General features: G+C 40.7%; 1 protein-coding gene across 1 annotated transcript in view; it reads right to left on the reverse strand.

The window, feature by feature from the left end:
• Positions 1-27,165, reverse strand: part of CNTNAP2 (contactin associated protein 2) — a 3,158,824-nt gene that overhangs the window by 112,484 nt on the left and 3,019,175 nt on the right. Inside the window, exons 18-20 of the mRNA XM_077269131.1 lie at positions 11,534-11,770; positions 5,193-5,429; positions 778-914 (exon numbers count right to left, since the gene is read on the reverse strand). Of these exons, the coding sequence (XP_077125246.1) occupies positions 778-914; positions 5,193-5,429; positions 11,534-11,770 (611 nt within the window). The remainder of the gene's footprint in view (positions 1-777; positions 915-5,192; positions 5,430-11,533; positions 11,771-27,165) is intronic.

Below are 27,165 nucleotides of genomic sequence, written 5' to 3' on the forward strand. Positions count from 1 at the left end.
CCCACACCTTCCAGTGCTTATCTTTATTTTAACTGAACTAGCCTGCTCCTGCCAGTGCCTATGTGTATACCAACCAGACTAGCGCACACCTGCCAGGGCTTACCTGCATACCAGCAATATCAGCCTGCACCTGCCAGTGCCTAACTATACCAGCCAGACCAGCCTGCACTTGCTAGTGCTTATCTGTATACCAGCCTGCACCTACCAGTGCCTATCTGTATACCAGCCAGACCAGCTCACACCTGCCAGAGCTTATCTGTATACCAGCCTGCACCTGCCAGTGCTTATCTGTATACTAGCCATACCAGTCCGCACCAGCCAGTGCTGATCGGTATACCATTATATTGTGCAATGCTAGCTGAGTATACATTTCACTTGTGTAGAAGGTAATGTACTGTGATTGTATTTGTCCTTTATACCCACAATCGGGAGATAACCTTACAGTTAGATATTTGTTTACAGACTGTCGTTTATTTTTGTCCTTTTTCTATAGCGTGCATATTCCGCTTATAATGAATATGCACATTTTTACCTGTTTGTGATTTGCATAAATAAATAAAAGTCAATTGTGAGAATGTTTAATGCTGTAATAGGTTTGTATAGTCAGTAAAGTGCTAAAACATTTTAATAGCATTTAATAAAGATCTTATTTGGTTTCTTTATTAAATATAAAATTTGGCCATATACAATGTGGGACAACTACAAATACTCTAGGAAATAGCGGTACTATTTTTACAATTTGAAATATAGAAGTTAGCTGTAAAGTGCATTTTATACCTGGAATATGATGTTCCTTCCAACTCTGGTGATATTAACATTGTGTGGTTGACCGTTTGCCATATTTTTATGATCATTGATATCAATGATAAAAGGATCTTTTGTGCCTCCTAAATGATACCGAATTTCCAGGATACCTAAAAGAGGGATAAGAAATCATTAGTCATCCATCTCTGGAATATAACTAAGTAGCAAAGTACTATTATAAATTCAATTTTTTTTTTAGGAATACTTGCAACTGTAAGCTCAAATGCAAGTCTATCCCATTTCTGTTAAAAAAAAGTTACAGAACATTGCATAAATTTGGCAATATGATCAGTAAAAACATGTAGAAAGTTAAATGATCTGACAATTTTAGAGTCAAGTGATGACATAAAATTAGTTTATGTGATCACTCAGTGATTGGTAAGACAAGGCTTCAGAGTGAAGGAGCTGCAGCACTTGAGTAAGCAGTGCTAGAGTACTTCTCTGAATAGCAACGTTCCCAACCTCTAGTTGTTCAGGAAACTGCTACATAGTCCCTTTAATGGGAATCTGTCAGCAGGTTTTTGCAGTGTAAACTGAGGGCAACATGAGGTAGGGACTAAGACACAGATTTCAGTGATGTGTCACTTATTAGGCTGTGTGCTGTGGTTTCAATATAATCGGTTTTATCAGCAGGAGATTATCACTGTTCAAACTATAGTTTGCTGTCCATATATAATATACACATAAAGCTGGGGTATGCGTGGAGGCAGCTTTCTAAGGTCTGCTACATGTTATATCTAAGAACTCTGATTGTATCATAGAATCATAGAATGTTGGAATTGGAAGGGACCTCAAGTGTCATAGTGTCCAACCCCCTGCTCAATGCAGGATTCACTAAACCATCTCAGACAGATTTCTGTCCAGACTCTGAAGACTTCCATTGAAGAATAACTCGCCACTAGTGGTGGGCGAACCCCCCGATGTTCGGGATCGGCAGATTCGCCCGAGTTTTTTTTTGTAAAATTTGAGTTCGGGGTCGGAGATGACACGAACTTGCGTCCGAACCCCGAACTCGGACTTTACATATATGGGATGGGGCGGGGGGAGCTGTAAAAACAGCAGAAAATTAATAATAAACATTATAATTATACTTACCTGTCCAGCGACGCATCCTCCCGTCCTGCTGTCTCCCGCATCTGCTTCCGGAGCCGCTCATTAACTGCCGGCAGTATTCACTGATGCGGCCGGGAGACAGCGGGATGGGAGGACATGTCGCTGGACAGGTAAGTATAATTATAATGTTTATTATTAATTTTCTGCTTTTTTTACAGCTCGAACTGGACCCAAACTGTAACACGGGTTTCCCATGTAGCACAGGTTCGCTCATCCCTACTCGCCACCTCTTGTGGCAGCTTGCTCCACTCATTGATCACCCTCACTGTCAAAAAGTGTTGTATCTTTTGTATCTACACTCTTTCAGTTTCATTCCATTGCTTCTCATCTTTCCGTGTACAAAAGAGAATGATGATCCCTCTACACTGTGACATCCCTTCAGATATTTGTAGGCAGCTGTTAAGTCTCCCCTTTGCCTTCTTTTTTGCAAGTTAAACATTCCCACATCCTTTAACAGTTCATCGTAGGACATACTTTGCAGTCTGCTCACCATCCTGGTAGCTCGTCTCTGAATTTGCTCCAGTTTTTCAATGTCTTTTTTAAAATGTGGTGCATTTACAAAGTGATACATTGTTGGATTCAGGGTCTTTTTTTCTATGTTATGCTGCTCTCAGATGAGGTTGTAAAAGCCTGGTAACCGATAGTCTTTAAGTTGCTGGTTCTTTGTTGCAGTTTCCTGCCCAGTAGGTGATCAAGAGCGTCATTTTTCAGGAAAATTTATGATGGGATATTGTCTCCTTCATTTTTGTGATTGGTAGTGGTTTCAGGCTGTAAGGAGATGGATCAGCTGCCGTTTTCTCCCCTGAAGACATCAATGCTACCATGGTATAGTGCTGCATGTGTACCAACTTAGGTCAAACTCAATTTTTGTGTTTTTCATGGTATTCATGGTATAGAATATGAAGGATGTGAATAATGTCTGGTTCATTATATGTGTCAATTCCCCTGTGGGCTGCAGCACTAACTAATGCTCACAAGATGTCACTGTCTAAAATGTAGGTGAAAAGTGAAGTCTGCTTAGCAATACATCAGACACAGACACAATGTGAGAGTAAGGGTACCGTCACACAGTACCATTTTAATCGCTACGACGGCACGATTCGTGATGTCGCAGCGTCGTATGATTATCGCTCCAGCGTCGTAGACTGCGGTCACACGTTGCAATCACGGCGCTGGAGCGATGCTGAAGTCCCCGGGTAACCAGGGTAAACATCGGGTTACTAAGCGCAGGGCCGCGCTTAGTAACCCGATGTTTACCGTGGTTACCAGCGTAAAAGTAAAAAAAAACAAACCGTACATGCTCACCATCTGATGTCCGTCAGGTCCCTTGCCGTCCGCTTCCTGCTCTGACTGAGATCCGGCCGTACAGTGAGAGCAGAGCGCAGCGGCGACGTCACCGCTGTGATCTGCTCTCACTTTCCGGCCGGCAGACAGTCAGAGCGGGAAGCGGATGGCAAGGGACCTGACGGACATCAGATGGTGAGCATGTACGGTTTTTTTTTTTTACTTTTACGCTGGTAACCACGGTAAACATCGGGTTACTAAGCGCGGCCCTGCGCTTAGTTACCCGATGTTTACCCTGGTTACCAGCGAACGCATCGCTGGATCGCTGTCACACACAACGATCCAGCGATGACAGCGGGAGATCCAGCGACGAAAGAAAGTTTCAAACGATCTGCTACGACGTACGATTCTCAGCAGGGTCCCTGATCGCAGTAGCGTGTCAGACACTGCGAGATTGTAACGATATTGCTAGAACGTCACGAATCGTGCCGTCCTAGCGATCAAAATTGCACTGTGTGACAGTACCCTTAGGCCAGCTCAGATTGGGGAGGGGTAACTGAGAGTTAGTGTCAAGTACGGGAAGTAGGGTTCAGTACAGGACAGTAGTGTGAAGTGTCAGCAACAGTCTCACGCATTGGGCTGCTAGGGACAATGCGGGCCTAATACTCGGGGCAGTGGATTACCAAAAATACCCTTACATGTGATTCCATCTACCGGCCTGTTGGAACCTCGAGATGGAAGTTGAAGGCCTTGGTTGCACTCAGCCTGTTAAGCTATAGGGAAAGATGAACTCAGACTACATGGGGCAGAAGGTATTGCAATCAGGGTACACTACTAGTGGTGGAGAAGAATTTCTAGTGCTAGAGAAGATAGCAAGAGGGATACTCTACCCATACTGAGAACCAGGACTGAAGTTGTGTCTGATACCTATGGGAAAGATGACAACCTGTTGGGCCTTCTCCTATATGCCTAGTTGTAAAGATTGTAAAGACCTATTCTTCCAATGGTGTTCATATCTAAGATTAAATGGCACTTCAAGACAACATATACACCCAAATTTGGACTTACATCACTTTTAGCTGAGTGAAGAGAACCATAAAATTAAAATACTAGATCTTTATTTAATTTGCTTGTAAAGACTGCCAACTATCCAGTAAAAGTTTGAATGTTTTTATAAAGCCTGTGTAATAAAACCTGGATTGATTGCTGCCATGGTTCCAGAAGAACCTGGAGCCAATGGAGGCCTGCAAGACAGAAGTAAGTGTGATCCACCCCACACACAGCAGCACACCAGGACGGGTACATGTATTGTCTGTAAGGCGCCAGAGCGAGTGGGATCAGCAACTCGCCCATGACTACCTAGCTTGGCACTCTACAGAACGCCCAGTGATTATAATAACATTTCAGACCTTGTAGACAGTTACAGTAGTGTTTCGGCTTGTGGACTTTGATAATATGTTTTAAAGCTTTTCTTTCCAGGTAACTCGGAAGGCAAGCAGGTCCAATCTTTGGCTTATCATGTTCCATTTTTCTTACAGCAGTAGGGCATCCCTTTTCTCCAAGCATGGTGATATTAACCAACATATGCAGACTGTCCTGAGTGTCTTGTGAGGAGTATGGACTGGCTCTGTCCTTTTGTCCCTGGATAGTAATGAGACTCAGCATTTGGAATGGGGCTTCTGTACTTTGAAGCTCTACTTTGTCTTTGATATCACTTAGATTTTAATGAGTTGTCAAATCTAGGCATATGCTAAACTGTGTCACATTTTGTACTGTCATTAGTGTTGTGCCAATTAGAAATAATAAAGAATAGCTTTCCTATAGAAGTGTTCTTTATCAAGCATCCGATCGTGAAGAATTAATAATTCATTACATGACTGACTCAACATACATCCCATTGAGGAGCACTTCAAAGATAACAAGTTTCTGATGACCAATTTGTAAAATTAATTTAATTAATATAGAAATAATAATTCAGAATCAATTCTTACCAGGTGGTTTCAAGAGCACCGCCATGTAGTCCTGGGAATAAGAGCTCACATACACCAGGATACAAGGGGTCTTGGTTGTGCTGAAGCTAAAAAGCAGCTCTTCCTTTGCTAAAGAAATATCTGATGCTGATGTCTGTTGGACAATGGATATATCTTTAGGACTGACCACTGCAGAAGTATATGCTGTGTGGAAATTGTACCTCAGCCATGTGCCTTCTTCAAAATATCCTCCAACAGCTGCAATAAAGAGGAAAAGTTTATTGGAAGAAAAAAAAGTACAGCACATGCAAAGTGAACCATTCCTTAATATTTAGACACTTGAATTAAGCTTTTCCTATAACTAGATAACTAAGCTACTACAATGCCCTGCATATGGGGAACGCACTATAGTGAATTAGAAGAACTATACTACATTTCTAATTGAAGGTATTTGGCAATATTATTATTGTTATTATTATTAATAAACTGACTACATATTGGGATAGGATCTTGGAGATTGGAATATCACTTTAAGCCATTCAACACGTGTAGTCAGGTCCTGACATGAAAAGCTCTCCTATGTTGAGCACACAGCTGAAAGTAGAACTTCTGAACCTGGCATAAAAAAAAAACTAAAATTGGGGCACCTTTGCTTACCGAAGCATATTAGTCATTTGTACAACTTTTTGTTTTGTTCACATTTAATCATTTTCTTTAAAAGAACAACATCTTTAAAATAAAAGGGGAAAACTAAGTCTAAGAGCAAGACTAAATGACCCAAATCTTTCCAAACATTTCTCTATATTTCCATGTACGTACAGTCACTTGCCCATTGCTGGATTTAAGATTTCTTCTTATTCATTTTTTAGGGGATGATTGAATAGATTTACACTTCTGACGAGGTTTAGTTTGTTGCGTACTTTTTTAAACAAATGCATCAGTTATTAGTATTAATAATAATAGTAATAATAAATAAGTACCTAAATATGTAGAGCTGTGTTCATAAGTTTACATACTCCTGGTAGAATTTTGTATAATCTAAATACTTTTTTTAAATGTGTGTGATTGACTTGCTTTGCTCAAAAGTTTGCATACCCTTGAATCTGCTCCTCTCATGTCAAAATTGATCATCCATTATCAAAATGCTCAATTGTGAGGTACAATTTGTATTCAGTGAGGACAGATTGTTACATTACTGAGATAGAAGATGGCAGCAGCTACTGATAATATTCTATATAAATAGGAGTGAAGGAGCTCTACCTCTAGCTCCTCCCTCCTCCCGTCTACATAGTATTGTATCTGAAGCAGCTGCCATCTCCTATCTCAGTAATATAACCATCTATCCTCACTGAATACAGATTTTACCTCACAATTGAGCATTTTGATAATGATTGATCAATTCTAGCAGAGAAAGGCGCACATTTCTCTGATAAGATATATTACAAAGTTGCTAAGGACATCATTCCTATCAAGAAGCATGGAGGTGGATAGCTTCTGTTTGATGAGGGTGGGGGAGAGATACAGTGACATAGAAATTTAGTTAAAATTAACAGCTGGATGAATGTAGAATATCATCAGATAATATTGGGGGATTATGTGCATTTATCAGTCAACTAGTTGTGCATGGAGTGCACATAGATGTCTTAGCATAACCATGATCCAAAAAAAGGCCTACGCAACCTTTCAGTGGCTGCAGACAAATAAAGTGAATATTCTTCAGAGGCCATAAGAGTCTTATGACCTCAACCTGATTGAGGCACTTGAAAAACTAAAATATGAATTCAAGACAGATTTTTTAAAACTTTACAAGCTCTGGGGGCTTTTTTTTCCAGAAGGACCACATGAGAAAAAAAGGTCTGATTTGCAACTATCACAAAGGACTATAAGCTGCCATTGCTGCAGAAGAAGGCAATACAAGGCAGTGTAAATTTTTTTAAAAAAAATTATGCTTTTTTCCTATATTGCTTTAGTACGTTTAATTATTGTGCTAGTCTGTGAATAATATTAGCTTCATTTAAGGGGAACTTGTTAAAAACTTTTACCCCACCCTAAGCATTTAGTATGATTATTTACCCCTATAAAAGTTAAGCCAGTCAATCCCTTTATGACCCCCAATGCACTGCTCCAGGATGTGAAATCACATTTTGAAATTATGTCTGGAAGTACTTTGGGCCGTGATAATGCACTTATAGCTTATTAGTCTCCACTGTATTTCTTACATTACAGCATCTTCCCCTGGCTGATTGACAGGTTGTTTCCTCTGGTAGACAGCCACTGACCTCTCAATAAGCCAGGGGAGGGTGCTGCTAGCTAGGGAATGCACACCTTAATTGCACTTCCAGACACAAGTTTAAAACTTGATTTCTCGTTGCAGGAGCAGTGCTTTTGGGGTCATAAATAATTGACTGGTTTATCTTTTATACAGACATATAAATTGTTTGGGGGTGGGTTTAAAGTTTATCACACATTCCAATTAAAACAATACCTTTAAGTCAACCTGAGGTATATAACTTTCTAAGCAAGACTGTATGAATTTATATTAGATTTTTTAATCCTTTTTATTGTAATTTAAGCATGTGAATTATCATTTGGATTTCCAAAATAAGAGAAAAATCTTAAAGGAACCTGTTAGGTAGCTTAAGACTGAAACAAGAAACTCTATAGTCAGTCCCACTTGCCAATCGCTTTTACAGTTATGACCATAGATTTCAAAATACCATTTTAACCTACCCAGCTTTCCAAATCCTTCATGAATCAGCATGGAAGACTAATCCTTAAGTATCGCCATTAGGCCGGGGTCACACTTGTGTGTGTAATGCGAGAAACTCGCATCAATACCTGACACTGCCGCTGGCACTCGGGACTGGAGCGTGCGGCTGCATGTATTTCTATGCAGCTGCACACTTCGGTCCTAAGTGTCGGGTATTGATGCGATAGACTCACGCGAGTTTCTCGCATTACACACGCAAGTGTGAACCCGGCCTTAATGTGTAATTGGTAGGAATTTAATCCGCAGGACTCCCAAAATCAGCAAAGTGAAGGGGCCAGAGTGCTCACTGATGTTCCTTGATACAAACTGCAGTGACACTTACATACATGCAGTAATGTCTGATCTTGCATCAAATGCTGAGCTCAGCCCTTTTAACTTAAAGGGTGTATACAGGACTTTTCAAGAAACAAAAAATGTACGTTCTCCCCCGGCACAGAGCAGTTACAGACCTCTCTTGCCAGGGATTCTGCTGCCTCTGCTGACGCGATGGGCTGGGACGTCCGAGGTCAGTCTGATTGAATGCCGGCTCCCCCAGGTAGGCAGCAGGGATCCAGCTGTCAATCAGAATGACCTCAGAAGTCCCCTCAACTACAGAGCGTACTGGAAAAGAAACCTCTCTGTAGATGTGACGTCAGCAGAGGCTTCCGAATCTCTGGCAGGAGCGATATGTGATCGCTCTGTGCCAGGGAAAAACGTCGAAGTGCACAACAGGCAGGTAAGTGGCAACTACCTGCCTGTTAGTGCTTAGATACATTTTTTGTAAAGTCCTGGATATAACCTTTAAAGGGAACCTGTCACCTGAATTTGGCGGGACCAGTTTTCGGTCATATGGGTGGGGTTTTCAGGTGTTTGATTCACCCTTTCCTTACCCGCTGGCTGCATGCTGGCCGCAATATTGGATTGAAGTTCATTCTCTGTCCTCCGTAGTACACGCCTGCGCAAGGCAATCTTGCCTTGCGCACGCGCAGTATGCTTTGCCCAACTGCGGGCAAAGCCGAAAAGCATTAGTGCGCATGCGCCAGCGCACTATGTCCCGGAAGTATTTCACTGTGTTCCGGGACATAGTGCGCCGGCGCATGCGCACTAATGCTTTTCGGCTTTGCCCGCAGTTGGGCAAAGCATACTGCGCGTGCGCAAGGCAAGATTGCCTTGCGCAGGCGTGTACTACGGAGGACAGAGAATGAACTTCAATCCAATATTGCGGCCAGCATGCAGCCAGCGGGTAAGAAAAGGGTGAATCAAACACCCGAAAACCCTGCCCATATGACCGAAAACCGGTCCCGCCAAATTCAGGTGACAGGTTCCCTTTAAATTGTTCAGCACTATAGGACTGGGTATGCTTAGATTTATGGAATCTCTGCCATGTCTGATACAACAGTGGTGGAGTCAAGACATCTGCACTCACAATCATCTGGTGACTGATCACAGATCAGAAACTTCTATATTTGCCTGATAATCTCTTTATACTGTTATCTTCCTTCATATGTGATTGATGCATCATCACATTAATCATTATTTAACACATTTAGTAATAGTCATTACTTTATGTAAAAAATATGATCATTAATTTTGCATGTAATGTAGCGGGCCGATGGTGTCATTGCAGCAGAGACGAATTTGCAATTTAATAAAGCTGATCACATTTAAGATGATGTGTTATTTGTTTTATTTTATAGTTACTAAGCTACAATTTCTTGTTTAATTCACTTTTGCTACTTTTCTCACACATCAACGTCAAGTTACTATTTTGCTCTTTTTTTTTATAATTATTTCTATTTAATTTTTTTATTTTCATATTTTAATTAGCTGATTTTAATGGACCTAGAAAAAAATAATACTACAGTATTATAGTCACCGATGCAATGTCATTAATAGACTGCTGGGCTTTGAATTTATGTTCATTTTTTATATTGTTTTGTTTTCTCTTGAACAAATATGAGTCTCACTAGTTCCATTTACCTCTAAGAACACAATGTAAAAATCTATATAATTGACAAAAGCCATTAAAGTAGAAAAGAACATCTTCAATATTCCCCGCAGAAAACACTGAAGCACAACCTTATGGCAGTAGCTTTAGTTTATACTGAGCATGCCAATCACAAAACTCTGTAACCTATGCTAAAGCTTGCTTAAATACTAGGAGCTGACAGGCATTTAGAGGCAGCGTAGCACGCTCGGAATAATGGTAAAACAGCAGTTGATGATATACTACCTTATACCAACGCTACATGAATTTTAGTACTCAGTACTACTATGTAGTTTTATGTTAACCCATTATCTACCAATGTCCTTTTTTTGGGACGCCTAATCTTTAGCTTCTAGCAACTAAGATTTTATAATTTTTATAATTAGGTCCAATTTTTTGTGTTGTGTTTGTAAAATGAATGTTTACAAAATAGGAAATCATGCCATTGTCATTTTTAATTGAATATTGGGACACCCTTTTCCGAAAAATCCGTACTTGAAAAAATTTTGCAAATTATGTTTCTGATTCATTAGGACCCAAATCATTAAAAATCTGTCATTAAAAAATAAATAAATGAAAATTGCTAATTTGGCAAGTAATGGGTTAAAGAACATATCCAAGACTCATGTAGTATGGTTCTGTAATATTGTGCATTCATCATTCTCAGAAATATATATAAATTTGAGGGTTGAGCAAACAATAAAATCTAGCCCGACATACAGTAAAACTCAGGTTGACAGTACATAGAACTGCATTGAATAAAGTGTGGCAAATTTACTAATTCTGTAAAGACACCACACACAATAGATAGCAGCCAGTCAATCGATGGGTCAGCTGATGATTCATCCAGCAGCTATTTCAGCTGTTTCTCCCATTCACAGGATCACTCACTTGGCCAAGCGCACTTGTGTTCTCTATGAGAGCTACTGCCAGACATGTCTGTTAATGACTTACCTCGGGGACTATAAAAGAATCGGCAGTCTGGAATGAGACATGCTGGATCCTTACCTCCTCAGACAATCCATTATCCTGAGCACCTATACATATTAGGCTGTCGGCTAAACCTGATGTTATCGGCATGTTTCGACAACATTAGTCTAAAGTGTGTTGGGGATTTGGACTAGACACTCTGAGTTGCACAACATTTGTCAAATTGGCTCATGCTGAATGACTTTTTTTGTGTAACTTTAGACCATCTCTTCGTTGGCTTTCTTTCAGACCAATTTTTTTGTGCCAAACTTTTTGTTACAAAGGCACCCCCTAAATCATAACCCCTTTTCAGCTAAATCACACCCCTCACCATAAAGCCAGAATGTTTGAGTCAGCCACTAGAAGAGTTTTAAATACCTAAGGACGGGTCGTAAACTAGGTGTGTATTATCATATCCAACATGTATGCCATGTCCACAGAATATGCTATAAAAGTTGGATAGATGCAGGACCCACGTATGTGACCTGTACTTATCCTCAAGTCTCTCCACGAATACAGAGATGGCCACGCACATGGTGTTGTCTCTACTTACTTCTTTGAGACTCTTCAAAACTGTCAAGTGCACCTGCTATAAGACGATAAAATATAGGAAACAATACAAACAAGTGTATTTTGGAATATGTATACATTTCTTACCATTTATACAGTTGCTCCCGTCATATGCAGTTCTGGAGCAGTCACATTTGTAACCCTTGTATAGTTCGTTACATGTGCCACCATTCCTGCAGAGGTTTTTGAAGCTGGTACAGTGTCCTGAACAGCCAGGTTTTACACCTTGGGTGGCCTTTGCTCTCTCTTCCAAGTCTAATGGAATGCCATTTACCCTTAAAGCACGAATGCAACCCAGGAATCCTTTCTGATCTCCCGCAGCACCTTCATATACAAAAAAAAGATAACATTATTAATAATCTGTATTACAAAATTACTGTATAATTGCATCAAGATTGGTACCATATTTTGACACTTTGAATCCGTGTTCTCTACCATAACTACTCTACATATGCATTTCAATCTCCAAGAGTCATATTTTGTTTGAATGGGAGTTTTCTAGTCTTTCTATGACTCATAAATTGCAAGTGTTTTTTAGGCTGCATGTGGGTTATATGCTGGTAAATTTATATTAAGATAAAATGTACTTATTTCAATGTAGTTATATCAGCTTTTTTCCACAGTCAATCTGGGCTCCCAACGCCTTCATTTGCTTCATTAAATGGCAGCACTGGCCCATGCGAAGCCAGCACTGTCAGGGAAATGTGCATATTACTCCAAATATCAGATTCTTGAAAGAACACAGGTGTACTTCTTCATAGGGATATCTACCTGGAAATGTGCTTATTTCACAATGTAACTTGACAGACTCCCATTAAATATGACGTGTCAATGCCAACTGACAGCTATTTTACCAAACTCCTCTTTAAACAAGCCGCTCTAAAATTGTAAAGTGCTGCAGAATATGTTGGCGCTATAAAAATAAAAATTATTATTACGTGATTTGAACAAAAAATATGTAATGGCTAAACCCTTCTTACAGCAGCCATTCTTCTACAGAAACAAAGGATTGGGTATGTCAAAATCCAATCTTTTTTCCATAATCTGGAGGTTTTCTCACACATTAGAGTGTTGAGAATGATGGCTGAGGTTATGTGCATACTCAACTTAAAAAAAATAATATTTTTTTTAATTTTAACAGATTTAGTTGAAGAGTTATTTTCAAGTAGTCTCTTGACCAGCACACAATTCAGCAGTCTGTTTGCTTTCTTGTTGCTGGGGGTAGGGCAGGTGGGCACTTCTCTTTGAGTGACAGGTCTGGTTTGTTTCCTTCTGCTACTGTCATTGTCCTGGAATCTACACTATATTTACATAATATAACACAGGCCATTTGAACAAACACATGGCTCAGGAAAGTGAGAGCCATATTTAGGAGAACTGCTCTGAAAACCTTCTATAGTGGTATCTGGGGATTGTGATTATGTAGGACTGATAATGGCAGTTGTGTCAGGAGCTGAGAGGGTGGTGGAGAGAGTTGAGCAGATAACTGTTGTATACAGCTCTGGCAAAAATTAAGAGACCACTGCAAAATGTCCAGTTTGTCTGATTTTTCTCTTTATATGTTGTGGTGTAGTGACCCCTGTGGCAGCTAGGGGGCGCTGTGTGTGCTCCTTGGGATATGCATGGAGGCATATCTGTTGTGATAATGGTGGTAAAACAGTGACTGGCAGTGTTGTGAATGGCCGATATGTGTCGCGGAGGGAGTCTGCGTGGTAAGTCTGATGCAATGTTGTTGTTCTGGGACCTGTAGTCCCTCAAGAGTGTGTATATCTATGGTGTAGTTGTAAGGGAGACTTACTAGGCTAGTGGTGTGAGTTGGTGTGAGTTGGGTGGGGCAAACTAGCCACACATCCACACTCCCACCTGTGGGAGTGGTTAGTACTATATAATGTGACTGAGGGCTGGTCACATGGGCTCTGAGTGTGGATCTGAATGGTCTGTGCTGGAAGGTCCTGGACCTCGCACAGACCAGACTGTGGAACGGATGGAGATCCGTGTTGTACTGACCGGGGTTAGAGAAAAGGAAAGACAGAGTGTGAATGTCTGCAGGATGCCTCCAAGGAAGAGAGGTATCCGAGAACCTGTGCGGCACCCATAGGTAACGGGAAGGAACCGTGTTGTACTGACCTGGGTCAGAGTGAAAGAAGAAGAGAGACATTGTGTCTGGGGCACCTCTGAGGCCAAGGGGTGTCCAGGAACCCATGAAGATTGCCAACGGGTAACGGTCTGAAAACCGTGTGTAATGCTGACCCGCGTCAGATACGAACTGTGGTAAAGTTGAATATGTCCAGATACTGTTCAAGCTGTTACTAAGTCCTGTGGATGTGGTTTTTGTTGTGCGAAATAAACCTAAGAGACTGTGTTTTTGATAGAAAACCGTGCTCGAGTGCGTTATTCTCATGCCAAGCGAGTGTCCCCCAAGACATGTAGTAGGCGCTATGCTACAATGTATATTTTTGATTAAAATGTAAATTGTTCATTTATTCTGTAAACTTCTGACATGTCCCCGAATTTCCAAGCAATACATTTTTTATTTTTTTTCTGAAAAAGAGAAATGGTCAAAATAAAAAAAACAGTGCTTTCAAACCTCAAATAATGCAAAGAAAACAAGTTCATAATCATTTAGAGATGGGGCGTGGGGACAGGAGCGGACGTGCTTCTGCATAGCTCCTGGTAATCAACTATTTTCAGCTACTTCAGCTTACTTATTTGGGGTATATTTGGTCCTAAAACCTGTAAGAACATGCCTGGAATGGGAAATAATAAGATAAAAGATGTCACATCAAAAAAATTTCCTTTGCCGAGACGGGGAGGTACCGGAGGGAAGCCTAATGGAGGCCTGCGTTCCCCTGAGGTAAAAGTGACTGGACATTTACCTTATAAATTGGATCACTGCCAAAACCCAAAGGTATCAAAGCCTTATAGATCTAAGAAGACCGGCTCCGATATCAGCTGATAGTGACCCGGGGGGAAGGTGGGTGAGCGCGACGGAAACTGAGACTGTGACGCTGCAGATGGGGAAAAAACGATGCTGCTGCAAAGTTTCCTGACTTTCCCGAGGCTCCGGTGCCGGCTGACAGAGATTTGAGGAGGCGACGGCAGACTGTGGTGGTTCCCGGAACTCTGCCAGTCGGCACAGACCTGAGGAGATGCAGGGGAGCAGCGAGAATTCCTGGTAATGTGACGCATCAGAGGAGAGAGAGGGATGAATCGCCCTCTTCAGCACTACACAGACTCTGCCGGTTCTCCTCTGCTTACCATGACTCAAGAGGAAGCCTCAGACATGACGAAGGTAATAGAAGGTGAGAGAGGAGGGAGTCTAACAATGCTGATAAAGGGGGAAGGGAGTGCTGCAAAGCAGGGAAGCCTGTCAAAGGAGTTCTATTCTGACAGGATAATGAGAGAATCCTCAGAGGCTCATCATATACAGCAGGTCCCAGAGGGGAAGGTTATCTTGTTTACACAAAATGAAGGAAAACAGAGAAAGGTTCTCAGGAATGACACTTCTCGCCAACCATCTGATAAGATAAGCAGAATACCAATACTTAAATCCAAAATTCCTCATCAACCACCTAATATATTGAGCTATAACACTACTAAAGGACACATGACTAAATTACAGTTAAACGTAATTTCCTAATGGGAATGATGTAAGTTTGCAACTTGGTTATTTACCAGGAGAAGATACCCTTTCTAATTCCATACATATTACCAGAGACTACAATTTGGAGAAAATTAAAGGGATGTTTCCCAATGTAACTTCCTGTTCTCCTGAATATGCTAAAGAAACAATAAATACCTTGTCCAAAGACGAATATATTTTATCTCATAAAGATTTAAAAAATAATTTGGATCAATCAAATGGGTTCCTCAACTTATTGGGACATTTAGAGAGAATTCACCCTGAGGAATTTTTTGAAGAGATGGATTATTTTGGTTATATAGGTGGTTATTCATCCGACGACATGGATCCCGATGATATCTCATCCTTATATTCATATTCATTTCCTTCCTCAGAAGATTCAAAAAGTTGTGAAAATTCCGAAACCATAGAATTTCCACAAAAAAATGATTCTGGAAAATTGGTACAAAGAGAACTAGAAGGGCAATGCGCTTCTCATAATTCATTAATAGACAATATATGAGCCACTGAGGATCATCCATCAGAAAATTTTATGATCAACATGTGCAAGGCCCTTTTATTATCGGTGAATATTCTAAGAAAAGATTTTATTAAAGATGACAACTCAAAAATATCTTCTGAAAGCAAAACAGAATTTGTTGATTCTACGCATTTGAATATAGCTAAGGCATCCGAGACTTTCATCAAGAAACTTTTTAACCCCTTAAGCCCCGAGGGTGGTTTGCACGTTAATGACCGGGACAATTTTTACAATTCTGACCACTGTCCCTTTATGAGGTTATAACTCTGGAACGCTTCAACAGATCTTAGCGATTCTGACATTGTTTTCTTGTGACATATTGTACTTCATGATAGTGGTAAAATTTCTTCGATATAACTTGCGTTTATTTGTGAAAAAAACTGAAATTTGACGAAAATTTTTAAAATTTTGCAATTTTCCAACTTGGAATTTTTATGCCCTTAAATCACAGAGATATGTCACGCAAAATACTTAATAAGTAACATTTCCCACATGTCTACTTTACATCAGCACAATTTTGAAACCCCGATTTTTTTTTGTTAGGGAGTTATAAGGGTTAAAAGTTGACCAGAAATTTCTCATTTTTACAACACCATTTTTTTTTAGGGACCACATCTCATTTGAAGTCATTTTGAGGGGTCTATATGATAGAAGATACCCAAGTGTGTCACCATTCTAAAAACTGCACCCCTCAAGGTGCTCAAAACCACATTCAAGAAGTTAATTAACCCTTCAGGTGTTTCACAGGAATTTTTGGAATGTTTAAATAAAAATGAACGTTTAACTTTTTTTTCACACAAAATTTATTTCAGCTCCAATTTGTTTTATTTTACCAAGGGTAACAGAAGAAAATGGACCCCAAAAGTTGTTGTAAAATTTGTCCTGAGTACGCTGATACCCCATATGTGGGTGTAAACCACTGTTTGGGCACATAGCAGAGCTCGGAAGGGAAGGAGCGCCGTTTGACTTTTCAATGCAAAATTGACTGGAATTGAGATGGGACACCATGTCGCGTTTGGAGAGCCCCTGATGTGCCTAAACATTAAAACCCCCTACAAGTGACACCATTTTGGAAAGTAGACCTCCCAAGGAACTTGTCTAGATGTGTTGTGAGAACTGTGTTTCACTACAGTTTATAACGCAGAGCCGTGAAAATAAAAATTCTTTTTTTTTTTCACAAAAATGATTTTTTTGCCCCCAGGTTTGTATTTTCACAAGGGTAACAGGATAAATTGGACCCCAAAAGTTGTTGTCCAATTGTCCTGAGTAAATTGGACCCCAAAGATTGTTGTCCAATTTGTCCTGAGTACGCTGATACCCCATATGTGGGGGGGAACCACTGTTTAAGCGCATGGCAGAGCTGGGAAGGGAAGGAGCGCCATTTGGAATGCAGACTTAGATGGATTGGTCTGCAGGCGTCACGTTGCATTTGCAGAGTCCCTGATGTACCCAAACAGTAGAAACCCCCCACAACTGACCCCATATTGGAAACTAGACCTCCCAAGGAACTTATCTAGATGTGTTGTGAGAACTTTGAACCCCCAAGTGTTTCACTACAGTTTATAATGCAGAGCCGTGAAAATAAAAATTCTTTTTTTTTTCACAAAAATGATTTTTAGCCCCCAGGTTTGTATTTTCACAAGGGTAACAGGATAAATTGGACCCCAAAAGTTGTTGTCCAATTTGTCCTGAGTATGCTGATACCCCATATGTGGGGGGAACCCCTGTTTGGGCGCACGGGAGAGCTCGGAAGGGAAGGAGCACTGTTTTACTTTTTCAACGCAGAATTGGCTGGAATTGAGATCGGACGCCATGTCCCGTTTGGAGACCCCCTTATGTGCCTGAACAGTGGAAACCCCCCAATTCTACCTGAAACCCTAATCCAAACACACCCTTAACCCTAATCCCAACGGTAACCCTAACCACACCCCTAACCCTGACACACCCCTAACTCTAATCCCAACCCTAATCCCAACTGTAAATGTAATCCAAACCCTAACTTTAGCCCCAACCCTAATCCTAACTTTAGCCCCAACCCTAACTTTAGCCCCAACCCTAACCCAAACTTTAGCCCCAACCCTAACCCTAACTTTAGCTCCAACCCTAGCCCCAACCCTAACCCTAGCCCTAAACCTAGTCCTAACCCTAGCCCTAACCCTAACCCTAACCCTAACCCTAGCCCTAACCCTAGCCCTAACCCTAGCCCTAATCCTAATGGGAAAATGGAAATAAATACATTTTTTTAATTTCATTATTTTTACCTAACTAAGGGGGTGATGAAGGGGGGTTTGATTTACTTTTATAGCATTTTTTATAGCAGATTTTTATGATTTGCAGCTGTCACACTCTAAAAGACGCTTTTTATAGCAAAAAAGTTTTTGCGTCTCCACATTTTGAGACCTATAATTTTTCCAGATTTTGGTCCACAGAGTCATGTGAGGTCTTGTTTTTTGCGGGACGAGTTGACGTTTTTATTGGTAACATTTTTGGACACGTGACAGTTTTTGATCGCTTTTTATTCCAATTTTTGTGAGGCAGAATGACCAAAAACCAGCTATTCATGAATTTCTTTTGGGGGAGGCTGTTATGGACTGGTAATTTAGGAGCGACATGCGACTAGCTCTGAGCAGGTGGTAACTATACAGACCGCAGTTCCTGATCTTAACACAACACTAGCAGTAGCCGTGGGATGTTCCTGTCACTCCCTGGACACCTCGTCACAGCCGGAGAACTAGCTACCCCTAAAGGTAGAAACAGGAAAGCTATCTTGCCTCAGAGAAAATCCCCAAAGGATAGGATAGCCCCCCACAAATATTGACTGTGAGAGGAGAAGGAAATGACATACGTAGTATGAAGCAAGATTTAGCAAAGGAGGCCACTTCTAGCTATATACATAGTAAGGATAGAACACTGTGCGGTCAGTAATAAAAACTAGAAAAAGTCCACCGCAGAGATATGCAAAAATCCCCACACCTGACTAAAGGTGTGGAGGGCAAAATCTGCAGCCCAGAGCTTCCAGCTTAGCTAAATAGATCCATACTGATAAGCTGGACAAATGAGCAAAACATAGAATGTGCTGAACAATAAAGTCCACAACAAATGGACTGCAAAAGGACAAGCAAGGACTTATCTTTGCTGAACTGGACAGAGTGTCAGGGAAATCCAAAAGAGCAGTGGCTCCAAGCAGGAACAATTGGCAACTGGCATTGATTGAGGGCTAAGGCCAGACTAAAATAGCCGAGCCAGAAAGACGATCAGTGGAAGCAGCTGCTAATGCTAAATCCAAGAAGCAGCTATACCACTCAAAACCACAGGAGGGAGCCCAAGAGCAGAATTCACAAAAGTGCTACTTACAACCACCGGAGGGAGCCCAAGAGCGGAATTCACAACAGGAGGCGTTTATACCGTTCCGCGTTTGGTAAAATTGATAAAGCAGTTTTATTTTTCGGGTCAGTACGATTACAGAGTTATCTCATTTATATCATTTTCTTATGTTTTGTTGCTTTTATACGATAAAGGCTATTTTATAGAAAAAATAATTATTTTGGCATTGCTTTATTCTGAGGACTATAACTTTTTTTTTTTTTGCTTATGATGCTGTATAGTGGCTCGTTTTTTGCGGGACAAGATGATGTTTTCAGCGGTGCCATGGTTATTTATATCCGTCTTTTTGATCGCGTGTTATTCCACTTTTTGTTCGGCAGTATGATAATAAAGCGTTGTTTTTTGCCTCGTTTTTTTTTTCTTACGGTGTTCACTGAAGGGGTTAACTGGTGGGACAGTTTTATAGGTTGGGTCGTTACGGACGCGGCGATACTAAATATGTGTACTTTTATTGTTTTTTTATTTAGATAAAGAAATGTATTTATGGGAATAATATATATATATTTTTTTCTTTATTTAGGATTTTTTTTTTTTTTTTTTACACATGTGGAATTTTTTTTTTAACTCTTTACTTTGTCCCGGGGGGGACATCACAGATCGCTGATCTGACAGTTTGCACAGCACTCTGTCAGATCAGCGATCTGACTTACAGCGCTGCAGGCTTACCAGCGCCTGCCCTGGACCCGGAAGTAGTCCCTGCAGGACCCGGATGCAGCCCCATGGCCATTTTGGATCCGGGGCCTTTCAGGGATTGGAGGTAAGAAACGCTTGGAGCAACGTTGCTCCGGGGGTCTCAGGGAAGCCTGCATGGAGCCCCCTCCCTGCGCGATGCTTCACTATACCGCCGGAACACTGCGATCATGTTTGATCGCAGTGTGCCGGGGGTTAATGTGCCGGGGGCAGTCCGTGACCGCTCCTGGCACATAGTGCCGGATGTCAGCTGCGATAGTGAGCTGACACCCGGCCGCAATCGGCCACGCTCCCCCCGTGAGCGCGGCCGATTGCATATGACGTACTATCCCGTCGGTGGGAATTAAGGCCCACCCCACCTCGACGGGATAGTACGTCATATGGGATTAAGGGGTTAAAGATACTTTTTCGCACATAGCTGATGCTACACTCTCAAATATTAAAGGGGCACTTAACAGATCTTCCAATGTCACAGAAAGAATTAATTCTTCATACAAAACTTACAAGACTTCACACACTAAAGGAATAGAGGATCTCCCTACAATCTCAGATTCATTGGAAAACACCCAGAAAGATATTACTTCCTTCAGAAACAGTCTAGCTAATTTGAAAGACTTCAAAAGGAAAAACAATGTGAAGATCAGAGGGATTCGGTCCAAATTATATATATTTCTTCGCTAATTTCTCATCTAATTCCTAACGCCAAAGGGGAAAACTTAGTTGAAAAGGCCTTTTCGAGTAGGCAGGCCATCTGCTCTTCCATCTGATGTTGCTACAGATGTTATTGTCTCATTTTACCCCAACTGGGTAAGAAACACACTACTGGGTATATCAAAAGAGACAAGATTCCTCTCTTCTCCGTATAGTCATTTAAACTTTTTTAAAGACCTATCTAAAGAAACTCTGCAAAAGCGGAAATTATTTCAATCCACTACACGTGAGCTTCTAAAAGCCAGAATACCCTATAATTGGACTCAATTCTCTAAGCTACAAATCAAATTCGCATCTAAACTGATTACTATTTCTTCTCCAATGGAAGGAGTTGACTTCCTGAAATGTGCCGGCATAGTTTCCTCCGTGGGCTCTCCTGGTCTCCTTTCTATGTCCAAATCAAACCTATGTCCCGAGTGAAAAGGTACTACAATCAACATTTATTGAAGTCGGCAACTTTATTATTCAAGTTCCTAGAAAAGCTGTTTTCCATTTATTCCTCAATTGTGGCTTGTAAATGAAACTTAGTTTGCCCCCACAATGTCCTAGGATCACCTTTAGGTGATTCCAGACAGGACAGGCCCTTATACATCATAAAACATACTTTTTATTGAGAAGCGACAGTTATATTAGGTTTGATACTGAGCTACGTTTAATCTTTTTGAATAAGCTACAGTCGTTTTCTGTTTGTGTAAGCTACAGTATATATATGTATGCCTGTCTTTCCTTTTCCTTTCTCCCTTTTTCCCTTTCCCTTTACCCTTCACCTTTATTAAATTTATAAAATCAATAAAATTTGTTGGAAAAATAATCATTTAGAGACATCAATACTAATGTTTTAACTTAGGAAGAGTTCAGAAATCAATACTTTGTGGAATAACCATGATTTTTAATCAAAGCTTTAATGCGTCTTGGCATGCTTTCCACCAGTCTTCCACACTGCTTCTGGTGCAAAAATGTAAGCAGTTCTTCTTTGTTTGATTTGTGACTATCCATCATCCTCTTGATTACATTCCAGAGGTTTTCAATGGGGTTCAGGTCTGGAGATTGGGCTGCCCATGACAAGTCTCTTAATTTTTGCCAGAGCTGTATAATTCAATGGGCTAGCAGGACCTGACTGGGATCTTAGGAGTTAACTCTTCAGCCTGGAAGGTAACTACAGTGCACACTGGACCAGGTACTGGTTACCAAGCTTCATGGAAGCAATCTGCACACTATGTAAGGTAAAAACTCTCATTGCAGGAGAATGACATAATAGAGAAGAAACAAACCAACTGTAAACTTGCCTATTTTTATTGTTTGAATAAAGCAATTAAGCAATTTTTGAATACCCCTTTAAGGATTTTTAGCTTTGGTTTCAATGATTTATAGTTGATTTACAGGTTTAAAGGTAAACAAGACCAACCACTGAAATACTTGTTGGTGTAATTTTTTTTTAAAGTAGAATGGAGGAAATTTTAAGTAAAGCAGTCTACCTGTCATGTTATGGGTCATTCACGAACATTTCATAGTATTAAATGTTTTAAAAAACTTTAAATAGTCAATAGAATGTCACAATGAATATAGTATACCTAGTAACATAACGCAACACAAAGCCTTAAGAAATTATATTATGGAATATTAAATATTGAACTGAATGTGCTTCGTTGTGAACAGATCTATTATGTTTATTTAGAAGAAAGGACAAGACTTGAGGCCTTCACTTCTCCAGAACTTCTACTTTATTACACTGACTTCTCAAATAAATACCTTCTTATGAACTTTAGGTTTCAATTACAGGAATCAATCTTATTCCCTAAGTATGGTACCAGATGTAATGGAATGAATTCCTCATCGTGGCCCGTTCAGTAACTCAGCACGTCAGTAATGGATTCTTATATGACAGGACATTAGAGAATTTACATAATTTTCCTGTTTCTTTTGAGGTGAACATTCAAGCAAAGAAATGAATATTGTGATTTTTCTTGTCTTGCAGATGAATATTCAAAGTGGCAATGAAAAAAAAAGATATTTCTAAAACTCGTTCATCCATTCTAGAACTACTTGTACAGTACATTGGGTCTGTTGACCTGGTATCTGTGGCAGCAAGGACATTCTTTTAATTTTAATACAAAAGCTGACTGTGAGCAGTGGGGGCCTGCAGAATTATCCTAAGGGTACTGTAAAGTTTTCCGACCTTGACACCAACTCACAGGCTACAATAATATGTAGCTGTGCTCTCCCGTAAGTTATTTAAACTAGGTTTCAATTGAACTCTGAAAGTTGTAATATATGGGTAAGGGAGATATAGTAGACAGATATATAGGTTAAATGTGGTTTAATATAAAATTATTAAAGGCATGATAAAAACAGAACAAAAACTCAAATATTTCTCACTGACAACTTCTGAAAGAAACATAAGTTGATCTTTTCTGGATTGAATTTATCTTAAAGAGAATCTGTCACTTCATTTTTCGTATATAATCTGAGGCCACAGCTATTAGGGGCTTGTCTACAGCATTCTGTAATGCTGTAAATAAGCCCCCGATGTAACCTGAAAGATAAGAAAAACAAGTTAGATTATACTCACCCGAGGGCAGTCTGGGTCCGATGGGTGTCACAGGTCTGGGTCCGATGGGTGTCACAGGTCTGGGTCCGGTGCCTCCTATCTTCATGCAATGACGTCCTCTTCCTTGCTTCTGTCTCGGCTCCTGTGCAGGTATAATTCTCTGCCCTCTTTAGGGCAGATCGAAGTACTTCTGTGCGCATGCCCTGGGAAAGCTCAGAGAGGCCCAGCACCTGGGCACTGCAGTACTTTACTCTGCCCTCAACAGGGAAAATCATTACGCCCATGCAGGAGCCGCGACAAAAGCAAGGAAGAGGATGACATCGTATGAAGATGGGAGGCGCCGGACCCAGACCTGCGATGCCCATCGGACCCAGATCGCACCGGACCGCCCCTGGGTGAGTATAATCTTACTTGTTTTTCTTATCCTTCAGGTTACATCGGGGGCTTATTTACAGCATTACAGAATGCTGTAGATAAGCCCCTAATGGCGGTGGCCGCAGCTTATATGCAAAAAATGAGGTGAAAGATTCCCTTTAAAAAAGCACTCCCAGCAAAGTTTTTATACTCTTAATATATGGTAGTCATCATGTTATATAGCACCGCGTATCTACAATTGCTCATTTTGCCTTTCTATCCAGTTAATTCTTATCTTTTCCCTTAGGTCTATGACATCACATGATTAAAAACTGACTAGCTGAATCCTTCTAAGGTCTATGTAGGAACAGGAGGTAAATTTTCCCTGTGTGAGTCATGAATCACTGCAAAAGTCCCTGGCCGGGGGGAGGAGGGAGGAACTGGGTCAGGAGTTGAGGAGGGGAATGATTTCTGCAGGAAATAGAGACTTCCTTTTTCTCCATAGAGCAGAGATAAAAGAAGAATTAGCTGGGTAGAAAGACAAAATGAGCAATTGTAAGTACACAGTGCTGTATAATATGACTGCAATTTATATGGAGGATAAATACTTTGATGTTAGTGCTTCTTTCAGCTTGGGACAGTCTGAGGGGTGAAGTTATTTTGCTCCATATTCCCTCCGACCAGAATAGCGGAGGACAGTTTCTACAGTAGCAATCTGCTTTCTAATTGTATGTGCTCACATCTTTTTAGGCAGGTGATCCCTCCAAGTATATAAAGCAGAAGATGCTTCAGCTTTTTTCCTGAATGCCTTTTTTTTTTTTTTTTACCAATTTTGTCTTTCTTTTGTCATTTCCTGAGTGTTCTTTTGACTGTTCCTGTTTTTTATCAGCATTTTGTTACTACTCTGTTTTAGAGTGTCCCGGGATCAGAGGCTCCTTCCCTGTCCCTAATGTTAGGGGCACCCTAGCTCGCCCTGTTCCCCAGATTACTTTTGATGGTGAAGAATTCGGGGTCACGTAACTTGCCTTAGCTCCTGAATCTGCCCTCAGTCTGTACCCTTCCCCCACCCAGGAAAGAGGGGAGTAGGAGTGTACCATAATACACCAACCAGACTAACAAAGTAATACGAACTGGGATAATGAAAAATACTAAACATACAAATATACTCACAGATATAACAGAGGAATTCACCAAGGAGTGGAGGATGGGGTTAAACCAAAGTAGGAGAAGAAAGGAAATGATCACACACTCAAAACCTAGCAACAGTCACAGATAAATCCATCAACCGCCCACTCCAATAACCACCACCAACAACCTCCAGCCATACAGCATAACCTAGCTTTGACAATGAGTGCTTGCTAGGACACAGATTAAATAGGAGATGGGAGTGGCTAACAGTGCACAGCTGAGAGCCAGCATGCTCCAGGAGCTCTCAACTGAACAGATTAACCCCTGCACTGCTAAAAAGAAATTTACACCATTTAATAAGAAGGTGAAGTGCTTCTAATCAGTGCAGAAGTAAGATAAATCAGATGCTGTGGTCTTCTGGCTCCTCTCTGTTTCGGTAAACTGTGACACATTTTTTCTTCATTTTTATGGCACGTTTTTTTTTTACTGGTGTTATTCTGTCATTTTCAATCTTCATTCAAGAATGAAAAAACTGCTAGCAGTTTTCAAGCTAAAATGCTGGCAAAGACGCTAAAAAAGACACCCGGTCCTCTTCCAGGTGTCTTTTGAGCCTTCTATTATAAAGTATACAGCGTCCTCCTTGTCTTCCTTGATTGAGGTACACTCCTCTAGGGTCTCCCCCAGGCTGATCCAACCTTTGATTTGTAACCATTTTCTTCTTCGTTCTTCTGAGGTGTTCTCTGCACTCGCACTTTTATTGCTTGGCTTTTGCCTATCATTTTGGGTCATCTTTTTTATGTGTTTATTCTCTGCTTTCTCTGTAGGATTATTCCGCAATATTGCTGCCATGTTTTGGCATACAGTGGGGGCAAAAAAGTATTTAGTCAGTCAGCAATAGTGCAAGTTCCACCACTTAAAAAGATGAGAGGCGTCTGTAATTTACATCATAGGTAGACCTCAACTATGGGAGACAAACTGAGAAAAAAAAATCCAGAAAATCACATTGTCTGTTTTTTTTATCATTTTATTTGCATATTATGGTGGAAAATAAGTATTTGGTCAGAAACAAACAATAAAGATTTCTGGCTCTCACAGACCTGTAACTTCTTCTTTAAGAGTCTCCTCTTTCCTCCACTCATTACCTGTAGTAATGGCACCTGTTTAAACTTGTTATCAGTATAAAAAGACACCTGTGCACACCCTCAAACAGTCTGACTCCAAACTCCACTATGGTGAAGACCAAAGAGCTGTCAAAGGACACCAGAAACAAAATTGTAGCCCTGCACCAGGCTGGGAAGACTGAATCTGCAATAGCCAACCAGCTTGGAGTGAAGGAATCAACAGTGGGAGCAATAATTAGAAAATGGAAGACATACAAGACCACTGATAATCTCCCTCGATCTGGGGCTCCACGCAAAATCCCACCCCGTGGGGTCAGAATGATCACAAGAACGGTGAGCAAAAATCCCAGAACCACGTGGGGGGACCTAGTGAATGAACTGCAGAGAGCTGGGACCAATGTAACAAGGCCTACCATAAGTAACACACTACGCCACCATGGACTCAGATCCTGCAGTGCCAGACGTGTCCCACTGCTTAAGCCAGTACATGTCCGGGCCCGTCTGAAGTTTGCTAGAGAGCATTTGGATGATCCAGAGGAGTTTTGGGAGAATGTCCTATGGTCTGATGAAACCAAACTGGAACTGTTTGGTAGAAACACAACTTGTCGTGTTTGGAGGAAAAAGAATACTGAGTTGCATCCATCAAACACCATACCTACTGTAAAGCATGGTGGTGGAAACATCATGCTTTGGGGCTGTTTCTCTGCAAAGGGGCCAGGACAACTGATCCGGGTACATGAAAGAATGAATGGGGCCATGTATCGTGAGATTTTGAGTGCAAACCTCCTTCCATTAGCAAGGGCATTGAAGATGAAACGTGGCTGGGTCTTTCAACATGACAATGATCCAAAGCACACCGCCAGGGCAACGAAGGAGTGGCTTCGTAAGAAGCATTTCAAGGTCCTGGAGTGGCCTAGCCAGTCTCCAGATCTCAACCCTATAGAAAACCTTTGGAGGGAGTTGAAAGTCCGTGTTGCCAAGCGAAAAGCCAAAAACATCACTGCTCTAGAGGAGATCTGCATGGAGGAATGGGCCAACATACCAACAACGGTGTGTGGCAACCTTGTGAAGACTTACAGAAAATGTTTGACCTCTGTCATTGCCAACAAAGGATGTATTACAAAGTATTGAGATGAAATTTTGTTTCTGACCAAATACTTATTTTCCACCAGAATATGCAAATAAAATGATAAAAAAACAGACAATGTGATTTTCTGGATTTTTTTTTCTCAGTTTGTCTCCCATAGTTGAGGTCTACCTATGATGTAAATTACAGACGCCTCTCATCTTTTTAAGTGGTGGAACTTGCACTATTGCTGACTGACTAAATACTTTTTTGCCCCACTGTAAGTATGCACAGTTGGAGTTATATAGACGTATACTTAATTATGTTATTTCACTTGTATGTCTCTTTATCTTATATGTGTGGGGGTCCTTTGTTTTACATTCTTGTTTTTATCTATTTTTTAATGTTATTGTTTTGATTATATTAATAAAGATTATTATTATAGTGATTTGGATCTTCTGCTTCCATTGTTTATCGGATTTATACAGTTCTCAAATTCAGTCAGGAATAAAACACAAGGGGGTGAATTAGATTTCTGAAATCTCATAGCTTTT

This window comes from Ranitomeya variabilis, chromosome 6, assembly GCF_051348905.1.
Source record: "Ranitomeya variabilis isolate aRanVar5 chromosome 6, aRanVar5.hap1, whole genome shotgun sequence".
NCBI classification, from domain to species: domain Eukaryota; kingdom Metazoa; phylum Chordata; class Amphibia; order Anura; family Dendrobatidae; genus Ranitomeya; species Ranitomeya variabilis.